This window comes from Camelus bactrianus, chromosome 2 (genome assembly GCF_048773025.1).
Source record: "Camelus bactrianus isolate YW-2024 breed Bactrian camel chromosome 2, ASM4877302v1, whole genome shotgun sequence".
NCBI lineage: Eukaryota > Metazoa > Chordata > Mammalia > Artiodactyla > Camelidae > Camelus > Camelus bactrianus.
The window spans coordinates 92,749,990-92,769,750 of record NC_133540.1 but is presented as its reverse complement, the minus strand read 5'-3'; the positions used below and the strand labels follow the sequence as shown (position 1 = coordinate 92,769,750).

The 19,761-nt window shown below is 38.2% G+C and overlaps 1 protein-coding gene across 8 annotated transcripts in view; it reads right to left on the bottom strand.

Annotated features, from left to right (window-relative positions):
- Positions 1-628: 628 nt before the first annotated feature.
- The window catches only part of GPAT3 (glycerol-3-phosphate acyltransferase 3), a 58,729-nt gene continuing 39,596 nt past the window's right edge, over positions 629-19,761 (bottom strand). For 6 of the 8 annotated variants that reach the window (XM_074346560.1, XM_074346574.1, XM_074346556.1 and 3 more), the window contains 9 exons: positions 19,062-19,136; positions 18,305-18,394; positions 16,498-16,591; positions 9,601-9,716; positions 8,380-8,435; positions 7,776-7,861; positions 7,132-7,260; positions 6,554-6,633; positions 5,808-6,172 (listed from right to left, as the gene is read on the bottom strand). In XM_074346560.1, the coding sequence (XP_074202661.1) occupies positions 6,037-6,172; positions 6,554-6,633; positions 7,132-7,260; positions 7,776-7,861; positions 8,380-8,435; positions 9,601-9,716; positions 16,498-16,591; positions 18,305-18,394; positions 19,062-19,136 (862 nt within the window). In that variant the 3' untranslated portion in view covers positions 5,808-6,036. Of the gene's footprint in view, positions 1,867-5,807; positions 6,173-6,553; positions 6,634-7,131; positions 7,600-7,775; positions 7,862-8,379; positions 8,436-9,600; positions 9,717-16,497; positions 16,592-18,304; positions 18,395-19,061; positions 19,137-19,761 lie in introns of those variants that run through there. The other 2 variants (XM_074346563.1, XR_006722935.2) reach the window with 2 other exon arrangements.

Genomic DNA, 19,761 nt, shown 5'->3' with positions numbered 1-19,761 from the left:
AGAACTGGCCTAATTAATAAAATGGATTTATCAATTCAAACTACACTGAATATGAGAAATAAAAAGAAAAAGGAAATCTTCGGAGAGAAAACAAATAAGACAAAGAGTCACCCCAACACACTTACTCGGATTTGCTGATTTTCAACCCAGTTCACCTCCAGGAGAGTTTTGGGGGAGCCCCCAAAAAAGGGAAAGATGGGGGTGAGGAGTGAGAACAAAAGCACAGCTGACCGTTGAGGGTCCCCTGTTCGCAAATTTTCTTTTGGGATCAGATCCATCTAGCTTGGTAAGAACACACACTGAGAGCACTGTAGCAAGCCCAGCGCCAGCTGAGAGAGCATCACCAGAGCTCACCTGCAAAATAACTCAATCTGTGACTCTGATCAACATGGAGTCCACCAGCCCAGAGTCCAGAACTAGGTTGACAAAAAAAAAAAAAAAAGAAAGAAAGAAAGAAAAAAAACAAACCAAAACCAGTGGTTCACGTTTCTCATTTCCTAGATATTCAAGTCCAATAAAACCTATGTCATGAAAATGGAAAACAAACGATCCGTCTTTGTAATAAGAAAGAATAGAAATTACTCCAAATCAGAAGAGCAGAGGTGTGGGGAAAATAATGCAACACATATTTAGAAATATAGAATTTATTTGTATTCACCGTTAAGACAGTTTCACATTTTTGTACATGGTTACCCGGAGAGAGAGCACACCCCGATGGCATTATATTGCTGTCAAACATTGCTTACGCTGCTGAGGCTGAAAATACATCTTCCCCTTTAAAAAATTTAAGGCTCAGTTTCCAAAAGGTAATTTTACCCCTTATTTTCCTGTTTAATAAACTAGGAGAGTTCTGAAATAAAGGACAAAGAGGTGGACAGGGAGGGACAGGGTCACACACTTCACTCATTCCTACTTGCGCTGAAGACACTCAATGTGATTTGCTGTTGTTGTAAAAGGCTCCTTCTATTTGAAAATGTGTTGGTTACAATGTCAAACAACCTAGTAGACGGGAGAGGCCTTTAAGTATGGGTCTTTAGCACACAAACAAGGAAAACTTTATCACCAGTTGCTGGCTAACGTGTTTATTTACAAGTTGCCTACATAAAAATGTGCACACACAGTAACGTGGACTCACTTTTCTCTGGTAAAGCTCACCAAATAGTATGTCTCTACTGACAAGCTAGTAAAAAATATTTACGTTTCCTTTTGACTTTCGGATCAAGTGGCCACAAAGCTGTCCTTTCTCTTAAAAACTGTCCTCATTTTTCTTTCCAACCTTGTGGTAAAACAAAACCATGACGGCAACCCTGAACTGACATGTAATCCCTGTTTAAGTGATTGAGGGGGGGGGGGAGGGCGTGAGAAAGCTAATTATGAACAAAAACTGGAGTACTTCTTCGAGAATTACCCCATCAAAGAGTTCCAGACACAACCCGTTCCAGAAGTGTTTTAGAAGCACTTTTTCTGCCCGTTCAAATAGTTCACTCAATCCACAATGACACAATCGTCTTACTAAAGGCAGAATCTGCTTAAACTCAGTAAACTACCTTACAGTTCACGAGGTTGATGCTATAACAACAAAAGCCAAAAAGGGCACCTTTTTGTGGGTTCTGCCTCTGGCATAAAGAGGTAGAGACAATCATCCTTTAGAAAAGATTAACAATAAAAAAACAAAAACAGTGAAACAGAACCCAAAAAACAACCCCTGCCACATTCAGTTTCTAAAGACTAGTTCTGGAAAGCCAGGGTGGCATTCAGTTTGCTTCTGAGTTGAGAGATCCGTTGCCCACAATCATTTTGCTGTAATTCTTCTGCTGCTCTTCCTTAAAGGTGTCCTTCACCTTGGCTCTCTTCAGCCCTCCATCCCTGAGAACAGAAAGACAAATAAATCAAAGATACTCCCAGTGGTGATTTACAAGGGTTACCTATTAACACGTGCTGCATGGTGCCATGACACTTAGGCAGCTGGTCAGCGATGAGGCAAAGTACACCGGACTTGGAAGCACAAAGACCCAGATTTCTGGGTCAGAGGTAGACCTCTGCTCTACCACTTAACCAGACGTATGTTACTTTATGGAAGGAACAATCTCTCTGATGTCTGGTTAAAATAAAGAACAATTTCTCTACTCAGTTTCTTTTCAGAAGCTAGGGCTCCTCTGTTCAATATTTGGATACCATATACCTATCTTTTCCCCCGGAAAGCAAAATACTTTTTTTAAAAAAAATCTAAATCGACCTATATCTTAGCAGAAAATCAGATGGAAAATTTTAAATATCCACACAAGAAATGGTGAGGGTACTCTGCGTGTGTGGATAAATTCCTTACAGAGAAATGGGGCTCATCAGTATTCAAATCTAATCCTATTGTCTGAGAAGTCATGTTTTCATTCAAAGCACTGTATTTCAAGTATTTATGATCTTCCATATCCCAAAACACACTCAGAGTAAGACAGATAAGAAAAACATAAATTGCATTCAACAGTAGTAGTGCCAAAGTCAGCAGCATTCCTTAATTCAGAGCCTGTGAATCTTTGAACTCTCTTCAGGGTGATGAAAACACAGACCTGCCTGGGTTATAAGGACCCTGCGTGCCTTTCCTTCTTTGGGCAGCACCAAGGAACAACAAGCTCGATGAGCTGGAAGGAGACTGGACGATCAGGGGCCACTATCTCTCTCCTAATCTAACGTTTTAGATTTTAACTCCTAGGAGACCGTGGATCAAGAACTTGCTTACTTTATACTCTGCCTGTTTAATTTTAACCCAGCTAGGCACAAATGTTTACCAAGTGCTCTCTAATGGTGATGTATGGATCATAGGTTAGCCAGTGACCCCAATGCTGTGAAGTCAGAACTTGACCTACAAACAGAAGCCTGCCTGAGCCCAGTGCAACGTTCTGGCCTCTAGAGTCAAAACTAAGACACAGCCCACCAGGAAGGCCCCAACTTAAAAACAGACTTCCATCCACAATTCTGCCAGGAGGTCAGTTGTAGGAAATTTCCATGAAATCAGGTTATAAGTTGTCATTAGGTCTCCAGAATTGTCCACAGGAGCCCTTTATCCAAATGAGCTGCCTCTAACACTTCGCAGCATTTATGTGAATTCGGACTAGGAAGAACTAAGGAAGGGAGGGAGAGACAGAAGGAAGGCCAGTCATCCTTCCCTGTGGTCCAAGCCAAAACGGACAAAAATTCAAAGTTAGCAACATTTGTCCTTCAGCATCTTGACATCATTTTTAAACAATTCTCTTTCCCAGGCACCCAGGAAACCGCACATTGCTCTAAGCACCCCAGCTGTGACTGGCCACCCCTAGAGACTTCAAAGTTTTACCCAGTTCCCTTTTGCCATGGCAGCAGATCTTAGTTCTTTTTTTTTAAACTGAAGTATAGTTGATTTACAATGTTGTGTTAGCTTCAAGTGTACAGCAAAGTGATTCAGTCATACATATACATATATATATTACACATATTCTTTTTCAGATTCTTTTCCATTATAGGTTGTTATAAGATATTGAATGTAGTTCTCTGCTACACAGTAGGTCCTTGTTTTATCTACTTTATATATAGTAGTGTGTATCTGTTAAGTGCAAACTCCTATTTTATCCCTCCCCTCCATCCTTGTCCCCTTTGGGAACCATAGTTTGTTTTCTGTCTATGAGTCTGCTTCTGGTTTGTAAATAAATTCACTTGTATCATTTTTTTTAGATTCCATATATAAGTGATATCATATGATATTTATCTTTCTCTGACTTACTTCACTTAGTATGATAATTTCTAAGTCAAGCCATGTTGCTGCAAATGGCATTATTTCCTTTTTTTATGACTAATGTTCCATGGTATAGACATACCACAACTTGTTTATCCAGTCATCTGTCGATAGACGTTTAGGTTACTTCCGTATCTTGACAATTGTAAACAGTGCTGCTATGAACATCTTTTCGAGTTAGAGTTTTCTCCAGATATAATCCAAGAGTGGGATTGCTGGATCATATGGTAGTTCTATTTTAAGTTTTTTTAAGGAAAACCTCCATACTGTCCTCCATAGTGGCTGCACCAATTTCCATTCCCACCAACAGTGTAGGAGGGTTCAGATCTTAGTTCTTAAGGAGGACAGCAGCCATAAATAAAAGCCAGTTTAAGATGACACAAGTAAGTTCTCACTTAATCTAGGAAAAAAAAACAATCTAGACATGTTAATTCACACCTGATGGATGAATGACAAATACATCTGGAAAGGCAGTGAGCCTATTTTCTTTTTAAAGAAGAGACTAGGTAATTAAAAACAACCTTATATCATAAAATCACATATGGCCTGATATAAGGAAATGTTAAAACTCTGAGGGTTACTTTTGCCATTCTATTCAAGCCAGTCTGACTGAGAGTCTGTCCTGGGGCTAACTCCCTTAAGCTATTTTGTTTCTCAAAGTTTTCTTCCTTTCCTTGTTCTCTGAGGCTATAGATCCAAAGCTCTAAGCTTTTTAGGGCAGGAGCAGGGCTAGGGTGTCAGGCAAGAGGAAGGGGGATAAAGACTAGAAAACAATGAACAAGGAAGATATAAGAACATGGGTCACTAGGGCATCTATAAACTACAGCATCGGTAAGCCTGTCATTTCATGATGGTGGGATGTCTGTAATTTAGTTTCACATATTCCAGTGTAGAGAACGTAACACAAATGTTGGTCTTAACCCATCTTAATCCTACTTTTTTTTTTGTTTAAATTATTTCATTTTATTTTATTTTATTTGTTGTTGAAGTATAGTCAGTTACAATGTGTCAATCTCTGACGTACAGCATAATGTCCCAGTCCTGTTAACCCTAATCCTGACCTTAGGGCCAGTGAGTTGCCCTAAATCAAGAACTCATACTCCCAGAGGGGTCAGCCAACCATTTAGTCAGAAGGCCACACTCCAGAGGTACCGCTATAAGGCTTCAGCTACCTTGATCTCCCATCATACTCCCAAGCTTTATAACTAGCATAATGAATTTTAGAAATAGGTTTTTACTGTAGAAATTAATAGCTTATTAATTAGTATAATGGATGCCAGAAAGTCTTCCCTGAGTGAAATTAGCTGTATTCAAGATATGTGAATGGATTAAGTATTTTAGAGATAATCCCCCCCCCCCTTGCATTAAAGGGTACGTAAGAATCCAGCTAGCCCTTCCACCAGAGGCTTAATCCCTAAACAGTACTGGGTCCCTCCATGTGTTCAGATGTTTTTGGTTGCCTGGCTGACAGCCTGACTTGGTTAGCCACATCCTGCTTCTAGAACACTGCCAAAATTGACTCCCATGAACTTTCCACATCACATGTTTTCAAAACACCAAAAAGATAAACAGCAGGGACCTAATATTAGTAGGCCTTGAAGTATGGACTGTTTTATGCCAGTCTACCAAATACAATGTCTATGTGTGTGTAAGAATTTAATCCCCCATCATAACATAGGTACATTTAACCCTCACTGACACAGACTAAAGTTTGTGTGCTCCCCAAAATTCATACTGAAGCCCTAACCCCAAAAAATACGGTATTTGGAGATGGGACCTTTGGCAGCTAATTAGGTTTAAATGAGATCATGAGCACTGGGCCCTCAAGATGGGTATAGTGCCCTTATAAGAAGACACATCACACAGTTTCCAGCCTTCAGTGACAAAATAAATTTCTGTTGCTTGAGTCACCCAGTCTATGGTAGTTTGTTTTGGCAGCCTGAGCAAACTGACACTCTCAACTACACTCAGTCTTCCTCAAACAAATGAACAAAAAACTAAAGCTATAGTTACCCATAACTAAAAATATTTCACTTACTTCCTGTCAAGTTTTTAAGTTTTATTTAACATAGTTATAGCTAGAGTTAAATATGAACAAGCCTGGGGGTTGCCCCTCGCCTCCCAAGGTCCATGCCCCATGCTCAAATCCATTCACACTTTCTTCTTCAGTGAAAGAATTCTTAATTTTAGCTAGACACATGGCCATACAGAACAAAGACTACATCTCCCAGAGTCCTTTGCATCAAGGTGTTATCGCATGACTTGAGTTCCAGTCAACATATACAAGTGGAGGTGGCGTGTCCAACTTCCCGCCTGAGGTTCCCAAAGACATGAGTACATCCTTCTTGTTTTAGTTCTTCCCTGCTAGCCATTCTGTTGTACTCACTGGGTAGAGCTGAAGCAGCTGCCCTGGACCATAAAGTAGAAGCACACTGAGAATGGTAGACGAATACCGAATGAGCTGTTATACCAGTTGAACTCCCTATGGTTAAGTGAGAGGGATAAAACTCTACCTTATTCAAGACATCGTTAATGCTGTATAAACCACTGTCAGTGTCAGCTAAACCTCCAGCGAACTAGCGTAATAAATGACATTATTAAAAGTTGGGTTTTTAGAGGGGAGGGTATAGCTCAGTGGCAGAGTATGTGCTTAGCATGCACAAGGTCCTGAGTTCAATCCCCAGTACTTCCATTCATACACACATACATAAAAGCTTAATACCCTCCCCTCTCCAAAAAAGTTGGGTTTTTAATTTTTAAAAAATGACAGTACTTCTGAAAATGTCTTACCAGGGAAGCTCAGTCAATCCTCCTTGTACAGCAATAGCAGACTTAACCCTATTAGCAAACTGGACTGCATCTTCTCCTTTCTGGAAAAAAAAAAAAATTACAAGTACATCCTGGGAACAGAATCTTCAAATAATGCTTTCAAATATCTCATAATCATTTAGATTTGTTTTAAAATATAAGATTCACATTTTAGCTCAAATATTCTCTATTCTGAATCACAGCAAATATTTGTTCTATCAAGAAAATGTAGTGCTATATTGTTTAATTTTTTATGATGTGTATATATATATATTTATTATGCTCTTTGTTAGTCTTATTCGAGATACAACATTCCACAACATTTGTAGGTTCAATGAACCAATAGCAATTGTAAAAACTCTTACGGAAAAGAGTCTCTGAATACAAAAACAGACTGATTTTGAAGAGAGCTAAATATATTTATTTTCAATGACTCATTTGCTGAGGAGGCAGAAAGAAAGTCCAACTCTAGCTGACGTGAGGAAGACAGATACCCAGGTTTTCGGGTAAAGGTTTTCTTGTCTTTATCTGATTAGATAAAGCCATTATCTATGGAATACCTCTCTGGTCATAGGGGGCATGTACCACACGTCACAGACAATAGCCCAGCTGGTCATCATTCGAAGCAGGTAGCTCACCATGTTGTATTTACTACTGTTCCAAAATGCATCGCCAAATTGAGGATTATACTGAGAAAAGAGGAAAGAAAATGCATTCCAGTTAAAAATTAAATGGCGGCTTCTCTCATCCATGTTAATGGCTAACAAGCCAAACATCTCTATCAGACCCCAAGAGAAAGAGAAAAGCTATTTCACTGGACAGAAATGATCAAAAGACTAAACCAGGTCAGATAACTCCTCTGACTAGAGCCAGGAACGCTGTGACAGGGAGGTTATTGACATGATCCTTAAATATCTGTCTCCCGACCTGACTGGAAAGCGGGTCAAAGTAGGAACGGCATCTGTTTTGCTTATCAGTGTATCCTCAGTTCTGGAGCACTGGCCCGGCACACAGTCCCCTGGTACATACTGTATACATATCAATAGAGAGAAAAGATGATCGAGCAAGTGGGGCAAGTGCAAACAACAGGTAAATCTGAGTAAAGAGCACACAAGTATTCTTTATTAAGTTTGGAATCATATCAAAATAAAGTTACCAAGTCACTGCCCTTTTGGGGAGGGTAGGGGTGGATAATCTGTTTTACCTTAATTGCAACTGGATGTATGGTTCCTCCAATTTCAAAGCTTCCCTTTTTGAACATCATTACTGAAGTATTGTTGATGCAAGTTCCTGGAGGGGAATTGGGGGGGTGGGTGAATATTTTTTAAAGCAGTCAATTTTTAAACTGATTTTTTAAAATGAATTATTTTGATATAAAATAATTGAAAATATTCACATTATATCACAATTATAGACATTTTACTACCATCTCATAAGTCAATTTCTGCTTAAGTAGTAATTCAACAGTTTTAAGGAGATTTACTAACAAATTTTTACTTTATTACTGACTATTCTAGAGATACACAATAGGTGACAATTTCAATATATTTAAAATAAGGAACCTTAAAAGTTATGGACAATGCCTTTCTAAGTTCATTACCCAAACACAAATTCTAAGATCAAAAAAAGTACCATGACTGCCATTAAATCTCATAAGGAAGCAGGGAATTACTAGCTCAGAAGCCATCTCATTCCTGTAGGACAGCACAGATCTGAACTAAGAATGCCAATTCTAGAACAATCCAATTCCTCATACACTTTTGGTACTTGTCATCAACTATAGCTTGGTAAGCAATCCCCCTTCTTACCTTCAGGAAAGATTAATATGGGTAATTTTTTCTTATCAGCAATATGTTCTCTTAGTCTGTGAAGAAAAATAAAGGATCAAAATTCTACCTTTAAAAAGAGAGGTGGGAATCCTCTTTGGTATTCTTTATACTCTACTAGCACAAATATAACTGTAACACAGTAAGAAGAAATCAGATTGAAATTCAAGTTGGTCCCTTTCTAAAAAAGTGTAAGGATATGTACACTGCTTCAATTTCTCTCATCTCCAAGGAGTGATTTTCAGTGCCTTCTGCCTACTCTTAAAAAACAGTACTAGGCAGTCATGTGACGTGCGCCCTCGAGCCCGTGTCATCAGCTTTGTGCCTTTCTCCACGTACTTGTATTTCCTCATCTAAAAAGTGGGAATATTGGTTGTGGGACTTGTCCACCTCAAGACCATTAAATATAAGAAAACTCCTTCAGTGAGTCAGGCTGAACTTTTCTGTGAAACACACACCATAAAACTAAGAATGAAAGAAGTTCTCCCAAGCTTAGGTCCTGCCCTGCCTGCGGCCAGCCCTACATTTCCAGCTGCTCACTGGAAGCTGGTAAAGCTGAGATAGAGAGACTACAGCTGCCAGAGTGTATACCACTGCTAAATCATTCCAAGATGGGGAACAGTTTCCCAACCTTAAAGAAATTCCTTCAGGTACTTTCATTTTCACTCTTAAACGCATGGCCCACCTTCACCCCTACAGAAGCGAGGACTAGAGCGTCTTCAGTTAAAAGGCAAAAGCTGTTTCCAAACAAAGGCAGCTCAACTCCATCCCAAGTCCCAGGAGCTCCTTCGCCTGTTCCATGAAGAGCATTAGCTCTGTCTGTCTCTAGACGGATTTAAGTGATAACGGTCACTCAGCAAACACTTAATCAGCCATCTGTTTATTCAGCCAACAGTTACCAATTATTTACCTTCAAGTAGTAATTTTTAGCTTTAAAAATTCAGTGACTGGATTATCCCTAAGTCCCGGCAATATAAATGTACTGGCCTTTTAATCTCATTGTATATCCCACTATGACTACAGAATTAAAAAATCTTTAAATCTAGCTAAGACAGATGATTCACTAGAAAAAGCGAACCATAAACAGAGCTCCGTATGCTGCAGTTTGAGCCCTTGGTGCTGCTCAGCCCTCTCTGGCAGGAAGGCCACAACTTATCAGACTTTATGCTACCCCCATGGATGCCGAGTAATGCCACTGCTTACCTCTGAGTAACCAGGTGTCGGTCCTTCATTTCTGAACGTTCAAACCAGACATGTGGACAAGCCTTGACCATAGCTCTCTGAATAATTCCCAGCAATCCACCATGAACCTGGCCAACCTAGAAGAACCATGAGAAAAAGGGGGAAAATGTAAAGGCATAGCTGTCCAGAGAATGCCTTTTTTTAGTTCCTATTAGTTCCTTTAGTTCCAGTAAGTTCCTATTTCCCACTCAGAGAAAAGACTGACCTTCTTAATCTGTTCAAAGAGTATAAATAGCCAAATATAAGCACAAAATGTTCTTTAGTAGCATCTTTGAATTTTGAGCTATGTTGCTACATTAGCTTTACTTCAGTTTTAAAAAGTAGAAATCTTTCAGCTGAGTCAAGATAAGGGAAATGCAAATTAAAACTACACTGAAATAATGATTTCAGACCCACCAGACTAATAAGGATGCAAAAGCTTGACGATGCACCCTGAGCCAAGGCTGTGGGAAACAGGCACTCTCGCACATTGCTTGGGATGTGGGAGAGAACAACCCCCACAGAAGGAAACTTGGCAGTATCTATCAGAACTACACATACACTTACCCTTCAACTCAGTAACTCCACTTCTAGGAATCTACCCTGCAGATATACCTCCAACAAAATGAAAACATATATACACAAGGTTTTCATTGCAGCATTATCTGCAATTGCAAGATACTGAAAAATACCTACATGTCTGAACATAAGAACTTAGATGAATACACTATGGTACATACACACAATGCAGTACTACGCAGCTACAAAAAGAACAAGGTTGATCTCTATGACTGGTAAGGACTGATTCCCAGGAGATGTTAAGTGAAAAAAGCAAACTGCAAAAAAGCAAATGAAGTGTGCCACATTTTGTGTCAGATGGAAGGGGAAGTACACACATTATCTCTACAAAAAGAAAAAATAACCAAAATCAACAAAGCTGTAGATTTCACAAGGGTCAGAGGAAATGGGGCAGAATAGACATGGATGGACTGACACTTCTATGAGTATAGCTTTTTTGTTTAGTTTCGACACTTAGAAGTATGTTAATGTCCCACAAATTCAAAAAATAAATCAATAAAAATAGGACTAGCAAAGTGCAAGCAAACTTAAACAAAGGAACCCAGCTGTATTTCAAATGAATAAAAGAACCCTGAAGGAAGAGGGAGAGAAAAACTCAAGAAATTTACAAAGACAGTATTTGACCACATCCGCTCCATCTTAGGTGGGGTACTAGGAACTGCAAAGTACCCTGAATTATTTTACTACATTTGTTTTTTGTAGTAAAACAGGCGAAGCAGTTCTGAAACAGTTTTAGATCTACTATAGGCTGGAGAAAACAAGCAAACACATTGATACTGTCAGGAAACAAGGTATTCACTGTGAAAAGAGGGAAATACGAACATAGATTGATGGAAAGTGAGAAAGAACTCCATGAGTTGAGTGAAATGTTATAGATTCAGATTTCCAATATATTAATATTATACATGAATATGAAATATAAACATATTGAAATAGAAACATTTATGCACATATTTACGAGAGAGAGAAAGCAGCACATGAAAATGCAAATGATAAAGCAAATGGGGCAAAATGTTACCAACAGGTTAATGTGGTTAAAGGGCTTATGGATATTTAATGTAACATTCTTATCATTACAATTTCTCTTGTAAGAAAGTATTTCTAAATTTTTAAAAAAAGCAGAGATCTTTATTTAGGAGGAAAAAAAAAAAAAAACTTTGTAAAGCCACTAAGAAGAGATCTTGAATGCTCTTCAGATACATAGCTTATGTTTAGCCAAAAGAGGACAAGTATGACTTCAGGAAGTTAGCTGTACAGTTTCTCCTACTTCTGCCCTCTACTGACTGATTTCATCCAGTTGGCTTAGAGTGGATGGGGATGAGGAGTGGGACAAAAATAGGGGAAGGGTATTAAGTGGTACAAACTTCCAGTTATAAAATAAGTAAGTCATGAGATGTAATGTACAGCATAAGGAATACAGTAAATAATGTTGAAGTAACTTTGTATAGTGACAGATGGTTACTAGGTTTATCCTGGTGATCAATTTGTAATATATATAAATATCAAATTACTGCATTGTACACTTGAAACTAGCATAATATTTTACATCAACTACAATTTAAAAACTGACTATACTTCAATAAATACATATACCAAAAAAAAAAATCTAAAAAGATAAATCCAACTGACTTTTTTTTAATTGAGTTAGTCAGTTTACAATGTTGTGTCAATTCCCAGTGTAGAGCACAATTTTTCAGTTATACATGAACATACATATATTCATTGTCACATTCTTTTTCACCATGAGCTACCACAAGATCTTATATATATTTCCCTGTACTACACAGTATAATCTTGTTTATGATTCTATATATATATATGTCAGTATCTACGAATTTCAAACTCCCAGTCTGTCCCTTCCCACCCTTCTTCCCGCTGGCAGCCACAAGTTTGTATTCTATATCTATGAGTCTGTTTCTGTTTTGTACTTATGTTCATTTGTCTTTTTCTTTTCTTTCTTTTCTTTTTTTTTAGATTCCACATATGAGCAATCTCATATGGCATTTTTCTTTCTCTTTCTGGCTTACTTCACTTAGAATGACATTCTCCAGGGACATCCATATTGCTGCAAATGGCATTATGTTGTTGGTTTTTATGGCTGAATAGTATTCCATTGTATAAATATACCACAGCTTCTTTTTTTTTTAAACATTTTTTATTGAGTTATAATCGTTTTACAATGTTGTGTCAAATGCCACAGCTTCTTTATCCAGTCATCTGTCAATGGACATTTAGGCTGTTTCCATGTCTTGGCTGTTGTAAATAGTGCTGCTATGAACATTGGGATGCAGGTGTCTTTTTGAAGTAGGATATATGGATATATGCCCAGGAGTGGGATTACTGGGTCATATAGTAAGTCTGCTCCTAGTCTTTTGAGGAATCTCCACACTGTTTTCCACAGTGGCTGCACCAAACTGCATTCCCACCAGCAGTGTAGGAGGGTTCCCTTTCCTCCACAGCCTCTCTAGCATTTATCATTTATGGACTTTGAATGACAGCCATTCTGACTGGTGTGAGGTGATACCTCATTGTAGTTTTGATTTGCACTTCTCTGACAATTAGTGATATTGAGCATTTTTTCATGTGCCTATTGATCATTTGTATTTCTTCATTGGAGAATTGCTTGTTTAGGTCTTCTGTCCATTTTTGGATTGGGTTGTTTGTAAACCCAACTGACTTTAGGCCTTTATCCCTCAACCCATCAGAAAGTTCACAGGTACTATAAGCTTTTCTAAACCTTAGCTAATATTGTAATTACACAACTGTACATTGCAAGTGTAACTGCAGTTACTACATATGATGAAAAAGCATGGAAAATGTGGACAAAATTCTGAGGTCCTCAGGTACAAATGAGTTATACTCAACTCTGTTAACTAGGACACAGAATGAATATTGTCTCAGAGACACAAAATGATGCTTTGGGGAAGTTGGTTAAGATGCCTAAACCTCTGTTTTCTCATCTGTAACAAAATCTCAGCCTTAACCTGTTTGGATTTAGTATATGATTTTTAAACCTTCTTGGGTTGCAAATACAATGGATATGAAAGTGCTTGTTTGCATAAATGCACAGAATTATTACATACACCCAGAACTGTGCTGGGGCATGTCAAAGGTTGTTAACATAAGCGTCCTTGGAGAGGCTCTCCGGGGATCCATAAATACCTAGAAATTATACACAAAACTGGGTTTTTATGATGCAAATGTATGTTGTTGTTTTTCTAAAAAGGGGGTACATAAATGTTAACTGATTGCTAATCTAAAAAAGGTTAACAACTACCAATTCCCATGTCTTTCCAGGGAGATGGATAAAGCTTCCTTGGATTCAGAAAAAGCTCCACAACTTAGAGAAATTTAACAACATGTTAAAATGTGGTTACCCAAGAGTTATATTTCCAAATTTATATTTTAGACAGATAAAATATCTGGCAATAAGTTAGGAGTTTTTACAATGGTCTTCAAAGCCCCCTCAATGATTATATAGCCCATGTATAACTGTGGGTTTTGTGGTTTGTTGATGGGTTTTGTTTTCTTTTCTCTTGGGGCTGTAGGCAAGTCAACTACCAGCGCTCCCCACTCTCCCGCCTACAGCAGACACTTGAGTCAACAATGGCTCCCTTCAGATGCCGTCCCAGAAAAGCACTCCAGACCATGACTGTCAGTCATAGCAGTAGGGGCTTAAGAGGTACAAACCGCTATGTAGGAAACAAGTGAGCTACAAGGATATATTGCACACCACAGGGAATATAGTCCATCATTTATAATAACTACAGATGGAATGTAACCTTTAAAAACTATGCAGGGGGAGAGAAATAGCTCAGTGGTAGAGTGCGTGCTTAGTGTGCACCAGGTCCTGGGTTCAATCCCTAGTGCCTCCATTAAAAAAAAAAGTTGGGAATCACTATGTTGTACACCTGAAATTTATATAATATTGTGCAGAAACTGGTACCTCAATAAAAATTAATTAATTAATTAATGGCTCCCTTCAAATGCGTCCCCAGAAAAGCACACTAGACCATGACTACTCATCACTGAAGCTGACAAGTGACATAAAAACCATCTGTTCTCTCTGAAGCCCAAGCTACTACCATGAGATATGAAGAGACAGTTCCCCAGGATCCCTCTCCCATACTCCACACACCAGCTTAGGGCATATTTACCACCATACAAGGAAAAAGGACACCTTCGGTGATCCTCCAAATTTTACCTGACATGTACATGAAAGAGATGAAGGAAATCATGACAAGTTCTTCACGGTAAGAGAAACATTCTTTGATGTGGAAAAAATGCCAGAAGTGCCACAAAAAGGTCTTTTGAGGTATTTGACTTATTTTACTGTGGGTTTTGTGGTTTGTTGATGGGTTTTTTTTCTTTTCTTTTCGGGCTATAGGCAAGAACTGAGAAGACAATGTGGTATAAATATTTGCCTTTCTTGCTTGATCTTCATTAAAGAGCCAGGTTGTTTGTTTTTTGTTTTTGAATTGCATATGACTACTTGAAAGGAGACAGAACTAATTGGTTGGTAAGGGATTTGAACAGCTCTAAGGAGGAAGATTTTAATGTCTCAAAGTGTTCACTAAACATTGCAGGGATTTTAGAAGCAAGATGGAATCAACTTCATGAAGTCCTGTCAAACCCACACACCTATGGTCAATCACTCTTTGACAAAGGAGGCAAGAATATGCAAAGGAGAAAAGACAATTTCTTTGGCAAGTGGTGCTGGGAAAGCTGGACAGCTGCATGTAAATCAATGAAGTTAGAACACTTCTCACATCATACACAAAAGTAATCTCAAAATGGCTTAGAGACTTAAATATAAGACAGGACACCATAAATCTCCTAGAAGAGAACATAGGCAAAATATTCTAACATAAATCGTAGCAATGTTTTCCTGGGTCAATCTACCAAGGTAATAGAAATAAAAGCAAAACTAAACGAACAGGACCTAATTAAACTTATAAGCTTTTGCACAGCAAAGGAAACATAAACAAAACAAAAAGATAACCTACGGAATGGGAGAAAATACTTGCAAAAAAAAAAAAAGAAAAGAAAAGAAAAGAAAATACTTGCAAATGATGTGACTGACAAGGGCTTAACTTCCAGAATATACAAACAGCTCACACAACTCAATAACAACAAAAATAAGACAACCCAATCCAAAAATGAGCAGAAGATCTTTCTCCAATGAAAGCATACAGATGGCCAATAAGCACATGAAGAGATGCTCAATTTCACTAATTATCAGAGAAATGCAAATCAAAACTACAATGAGGTATCACCTCAGAATGGCCATCATTAAAAAGTCCATAAACAATAAATGCTGGAGAGGGTGTGGAGAAAAGGGAACCCTCCTACACTATAGGTGGGAAAGTAAATTGGTGTAGCCACTATGGAAAACAGTATGGAGATTCCTTAAAAAACTAAAAATAGTTACCATAGGATTCAGCAGTCCCACTCCTGAGCATATCCAGAGGAAAATCCAACTCAAAAAGATAAATGCACCCCAATGTTCATAGCAGCATTATTTACAACAGCCAAGACATAGAAGCAACTTAAATGTCCATCAAAAGATGACTGAATAAAGAAGTTGTGGTATACAAATATAATGGAATACTACTTAGCCATAAAAAATAAAATGCCATTTGTAACAACATGAATGGACCTGGAGATTATTACACTATGTGAAGTAAGTCAGACAGAGAAAGACAAATATCGTATGATATCACTCATATGTGGAAGCTAAAAAAATGACACAAATGAACTTATTTACAAAACAGAAAGAGATTCACAGACATAGAAAACAAACTTATGATTTACCAGAGGGGAAGGTGGGGGAGGAATAAATTAGGAGTTTGGGATTAGCAGATACAAACTACTATATATAGAATAAATAAACAACAAGGACCTACTGTATAGCACAGGAAACTGTATTCAATATTTTGTAATAACCTATATATATGTACAACTGAATCAGTATGCTGCACACCAGAAACCAACAAAACACTGTAAATCAACTATACTTCAGTTAAAAAAAAAAAGTCCTATCAAGCTCACATATGTCTACATTTCAGTCAATTAACTTCTTACTACCCTAACTATAAAGAAAAATATAATTTTCTTTCTTTTTCTTGCACTATATATTCCTCATGTAAATATATTACATAACTTACATAGCTACAGTAGTATATAATCCAGTCACTTTCTAATATAAAAGTAACTTTCTAATTTGTGCCAAAATAAAATAGAAGTTTGAACAGTCCATAATGCATGCAATTACTTGAAACATCAATGAGCTGCTCTTACCATAGCATAGCACCCATCCATTGTCAAGATCAAAACATCTATCGGGGATGTGTGGTTGGCAACACAAATGCCTCCCTTCTGGGGTTTGTACTGCCTGCAATTACAAACAATAGTACATACTCAAACTTGAAAAAGAGTCACTGTTTTGCAGAATGGCATGTAGAAATTCATCCTGTTTTGTTTTAAAAAGTACACTAAAAACAGAAAGTAAGATGGGCCCATCTTAAAAAGGATGTCTCTAGGCAGTACGATGGGAGGAGGCTAAGAGTACAGGTGAAATGACTCATGATTTCCCTTTTACATATATTTATGTTGCTTTTTTTGTAATGATCATAGAGTCCTTCTACAATGAAGAAATAATTTTAAAATATTAGACTTAATTACAAAGATTCTATAAGTTTAATCAATTTTATGATACGTAAGTTTTACTTATTTTATCATAAATATTTTCATATTATTTCAGTCTTCATATGCATCACTTTTAGTGGCTTCATTGGGATTCACAGAGTAAATTTACTATCGTTCCCTCCCTCTTATCACCCTAAGGCAGAAGTTGGCAAACTTTTCCTATCGCAGGCCAGATAATACTTCAGGCTTTGCAAGCCAGCCAATCTCTGTCAAAACTCCTGGACTCTGCTGTTTGGCACAAAGGAAGCCATAGATAACACGTAGATGAATGAGCAAGGCTGTATTCCAATACAACTTTATTTACAAAAACCAGATAGCAGGCCACATTTGGCCTACAGGCCCATAGTGTAATTTGCTGACCTCTGTCCTAAAGTTAACAAACAGTATTTGACACTGATGAAGCAAAGCAGTTTTCCTTGGGCCTATACTGAGAAGAAAGGGAGCCACATGCGGAACAACTTTGACATGCTTTCCTGAAAATTAGAAGCAATTCTGTTGTGAACTCCTCTCTATGTAACTAAAGCACCTCTTCTGTAGAAGATATCACCTCTGATAACAATTTTACCAAATTTTACCAATTTTATTCTGCTCCCCACCAAAAAAATTCATAGCCCAATCACAAAATCATATAACTTTCGAAATTTAAGTGGCCTTTTTACATCGGTAACACACGGTAAAGCCAAATGATGAAATGTGTCCCTTCTAGAAAAGAGACAGAAAGATCCAGTCGGTAAAAAAGAGAGGTTTGTCCTAGGACTTTTAAAACAATGATGTTAAATATAAAAAAATAAAATTGAGTTAACAGAAGAGTAACTCAAAAACAATCAAAATGACTTTCATGTAGCTAATAACTTCACTTACTTCCTTTAACCTCTTTGTTCTGTTTTAAGGCTCAGTTACGGAATTTTATAAGTCACAGGGCTGAGACTAGAAACCAGGTCTCAGGACTCCTACCAAGTTCAGTCCTCTTTCTCCCATCCTACAGGCTCATTTATTTCACCATTTAGAAATTTTTAAATTGACCCAGTGCAAAACCTGGCTCTGCTACTTACTAGCCATGTGACCCTAGACAACCAGTCCCAGAGCTCTCATTTCTTTACCCATGAAACAGGAAAACAGCGCCTCTCTGAATGGGATTGCAGATGAGAAGCACACACCTGGCCTGCACACCATAAATGCCCAATTATTTAGTGTCATTGCATGTTTATTATTATGTTCCCTCTGCAAATGGATTGCTTTTGAAAAGTGTTTTTGTGCCCTGCTATGTGTGTGACACTAAGCAGAAGGGATGAGCACACAGGAAGTACTCCTCTTTCACCTGCTCCCTCCCACCCACGGCTGTCAATCACAGGCTGGATTTACCCAGAGAGAGGCAGGCTGGAAGTCAGCACCCACTCACTTGTTATGATAATGAATGGTACCAGAGAGGGCACGAACACAGATTCTGCAGCAAGTCAGGTGGACCAGTTCACTCAGCCAGTTTTTGAGGCTGAAAGAAAGAGAAAATATTTCATTGTGCAGCTCCGGGCACCCCCAAAAAACAATATAATAGAAGCTTTTATGTGCTCCCTCACAACAGCCTATTGTGTTCTGAAGTAAAAGCACAGTTCGATTCCTAAGTCTCTTGGAGGACAAAACTCTAATGGAAGAAAGCTCCCACCCTACCAGACTGTCAGTCTCCATTCCTGACCAAGACAAGCTGAAGCGTCTTTGGTCTTGGCCCTATGAGCTTGACAATACTGTAAGACTCGCTTGCTTTCCTTGAGTTCCTTAATCTATTTTCTTTCTTCTCATCTTTTCTCCTTTGAAAAAACAACTTCTTTCAATTTATATGAAGGCATGATGGGAAATCAAATAATTGAAGACTATGAAGATGAATTGAGCAACATTTTAATACACGTGCCAAGGCCATCACTTTGATGCAGTACATAGGAATGAAACAAATACTCTCACCTCCCCCCATTTAAAAGAAAAAGCAAGTACTTGGTTATATACCAATCATTAGGTTACAATATAACACAGCTATGTATTGATTCAAAATAAAAAACATGAAGAATATACCAAAAATTTTTAAAAAGAAACAAATATTCTCTTTGTGGACACAGCTAAGAAAACGGACAATCCTATTAATGGCTGGGAGGAAGGAAATATTTCACCTGCTCTCTGGCAGCTGTCCAACCAATGTGGTTCCCATAACCAACAAACCGATCCCAATGAAAGCCAAGGTAACCCTGAAAAAGAAAAGAAAAGGTAATGCAAAAGCTAGCTGAACAGGATGGCAGAAAGGGAAAGAACATAAAGTTTGTAAATAATGAAACTGTAAAAAAGTGGTAGAGCATTCACGCTATGGAATATGATACAGCCATTTGTGAACGAAAATACTCCAATGTGAATGAAAATACTGCAAACATATCAGTAAACAAAGAATGCTGAAACCAAGTCATCAGCGGCTGCGGCCACCCCCCAGTGAGGACAGGCCTGCAGCCCAGCCTCTGCAGCCACTCACAATGGTGCACTCCGAGCGGACTCAGAATAAGAAAGGACAGGATACTGGCCCTAGATAGCTAGGTGCTTGTCAAAGGAATGAATTCAGTGAGCCCAAATGTTTGCTTCCTCCCATACATAGAAAAGCACTAAATTCTTTAACTTGAGATGCCTGGTTTTCTTTAGATAACAAGTAATCTTTTATTGTTCCAACTACCTGGTCTTTGTTGTAAAGCTCCTATATATCCTAGCTCCTCCCCTACCTCTTCAGAGAAGTCCCTCAGAACCATCTGAGAGGCTGTCATCCCAGCTCGAGTCCTCCCGCCAAATAAAACATAACTTTTAACTTTAAGGCTGCGCGTTTGTTTCAGT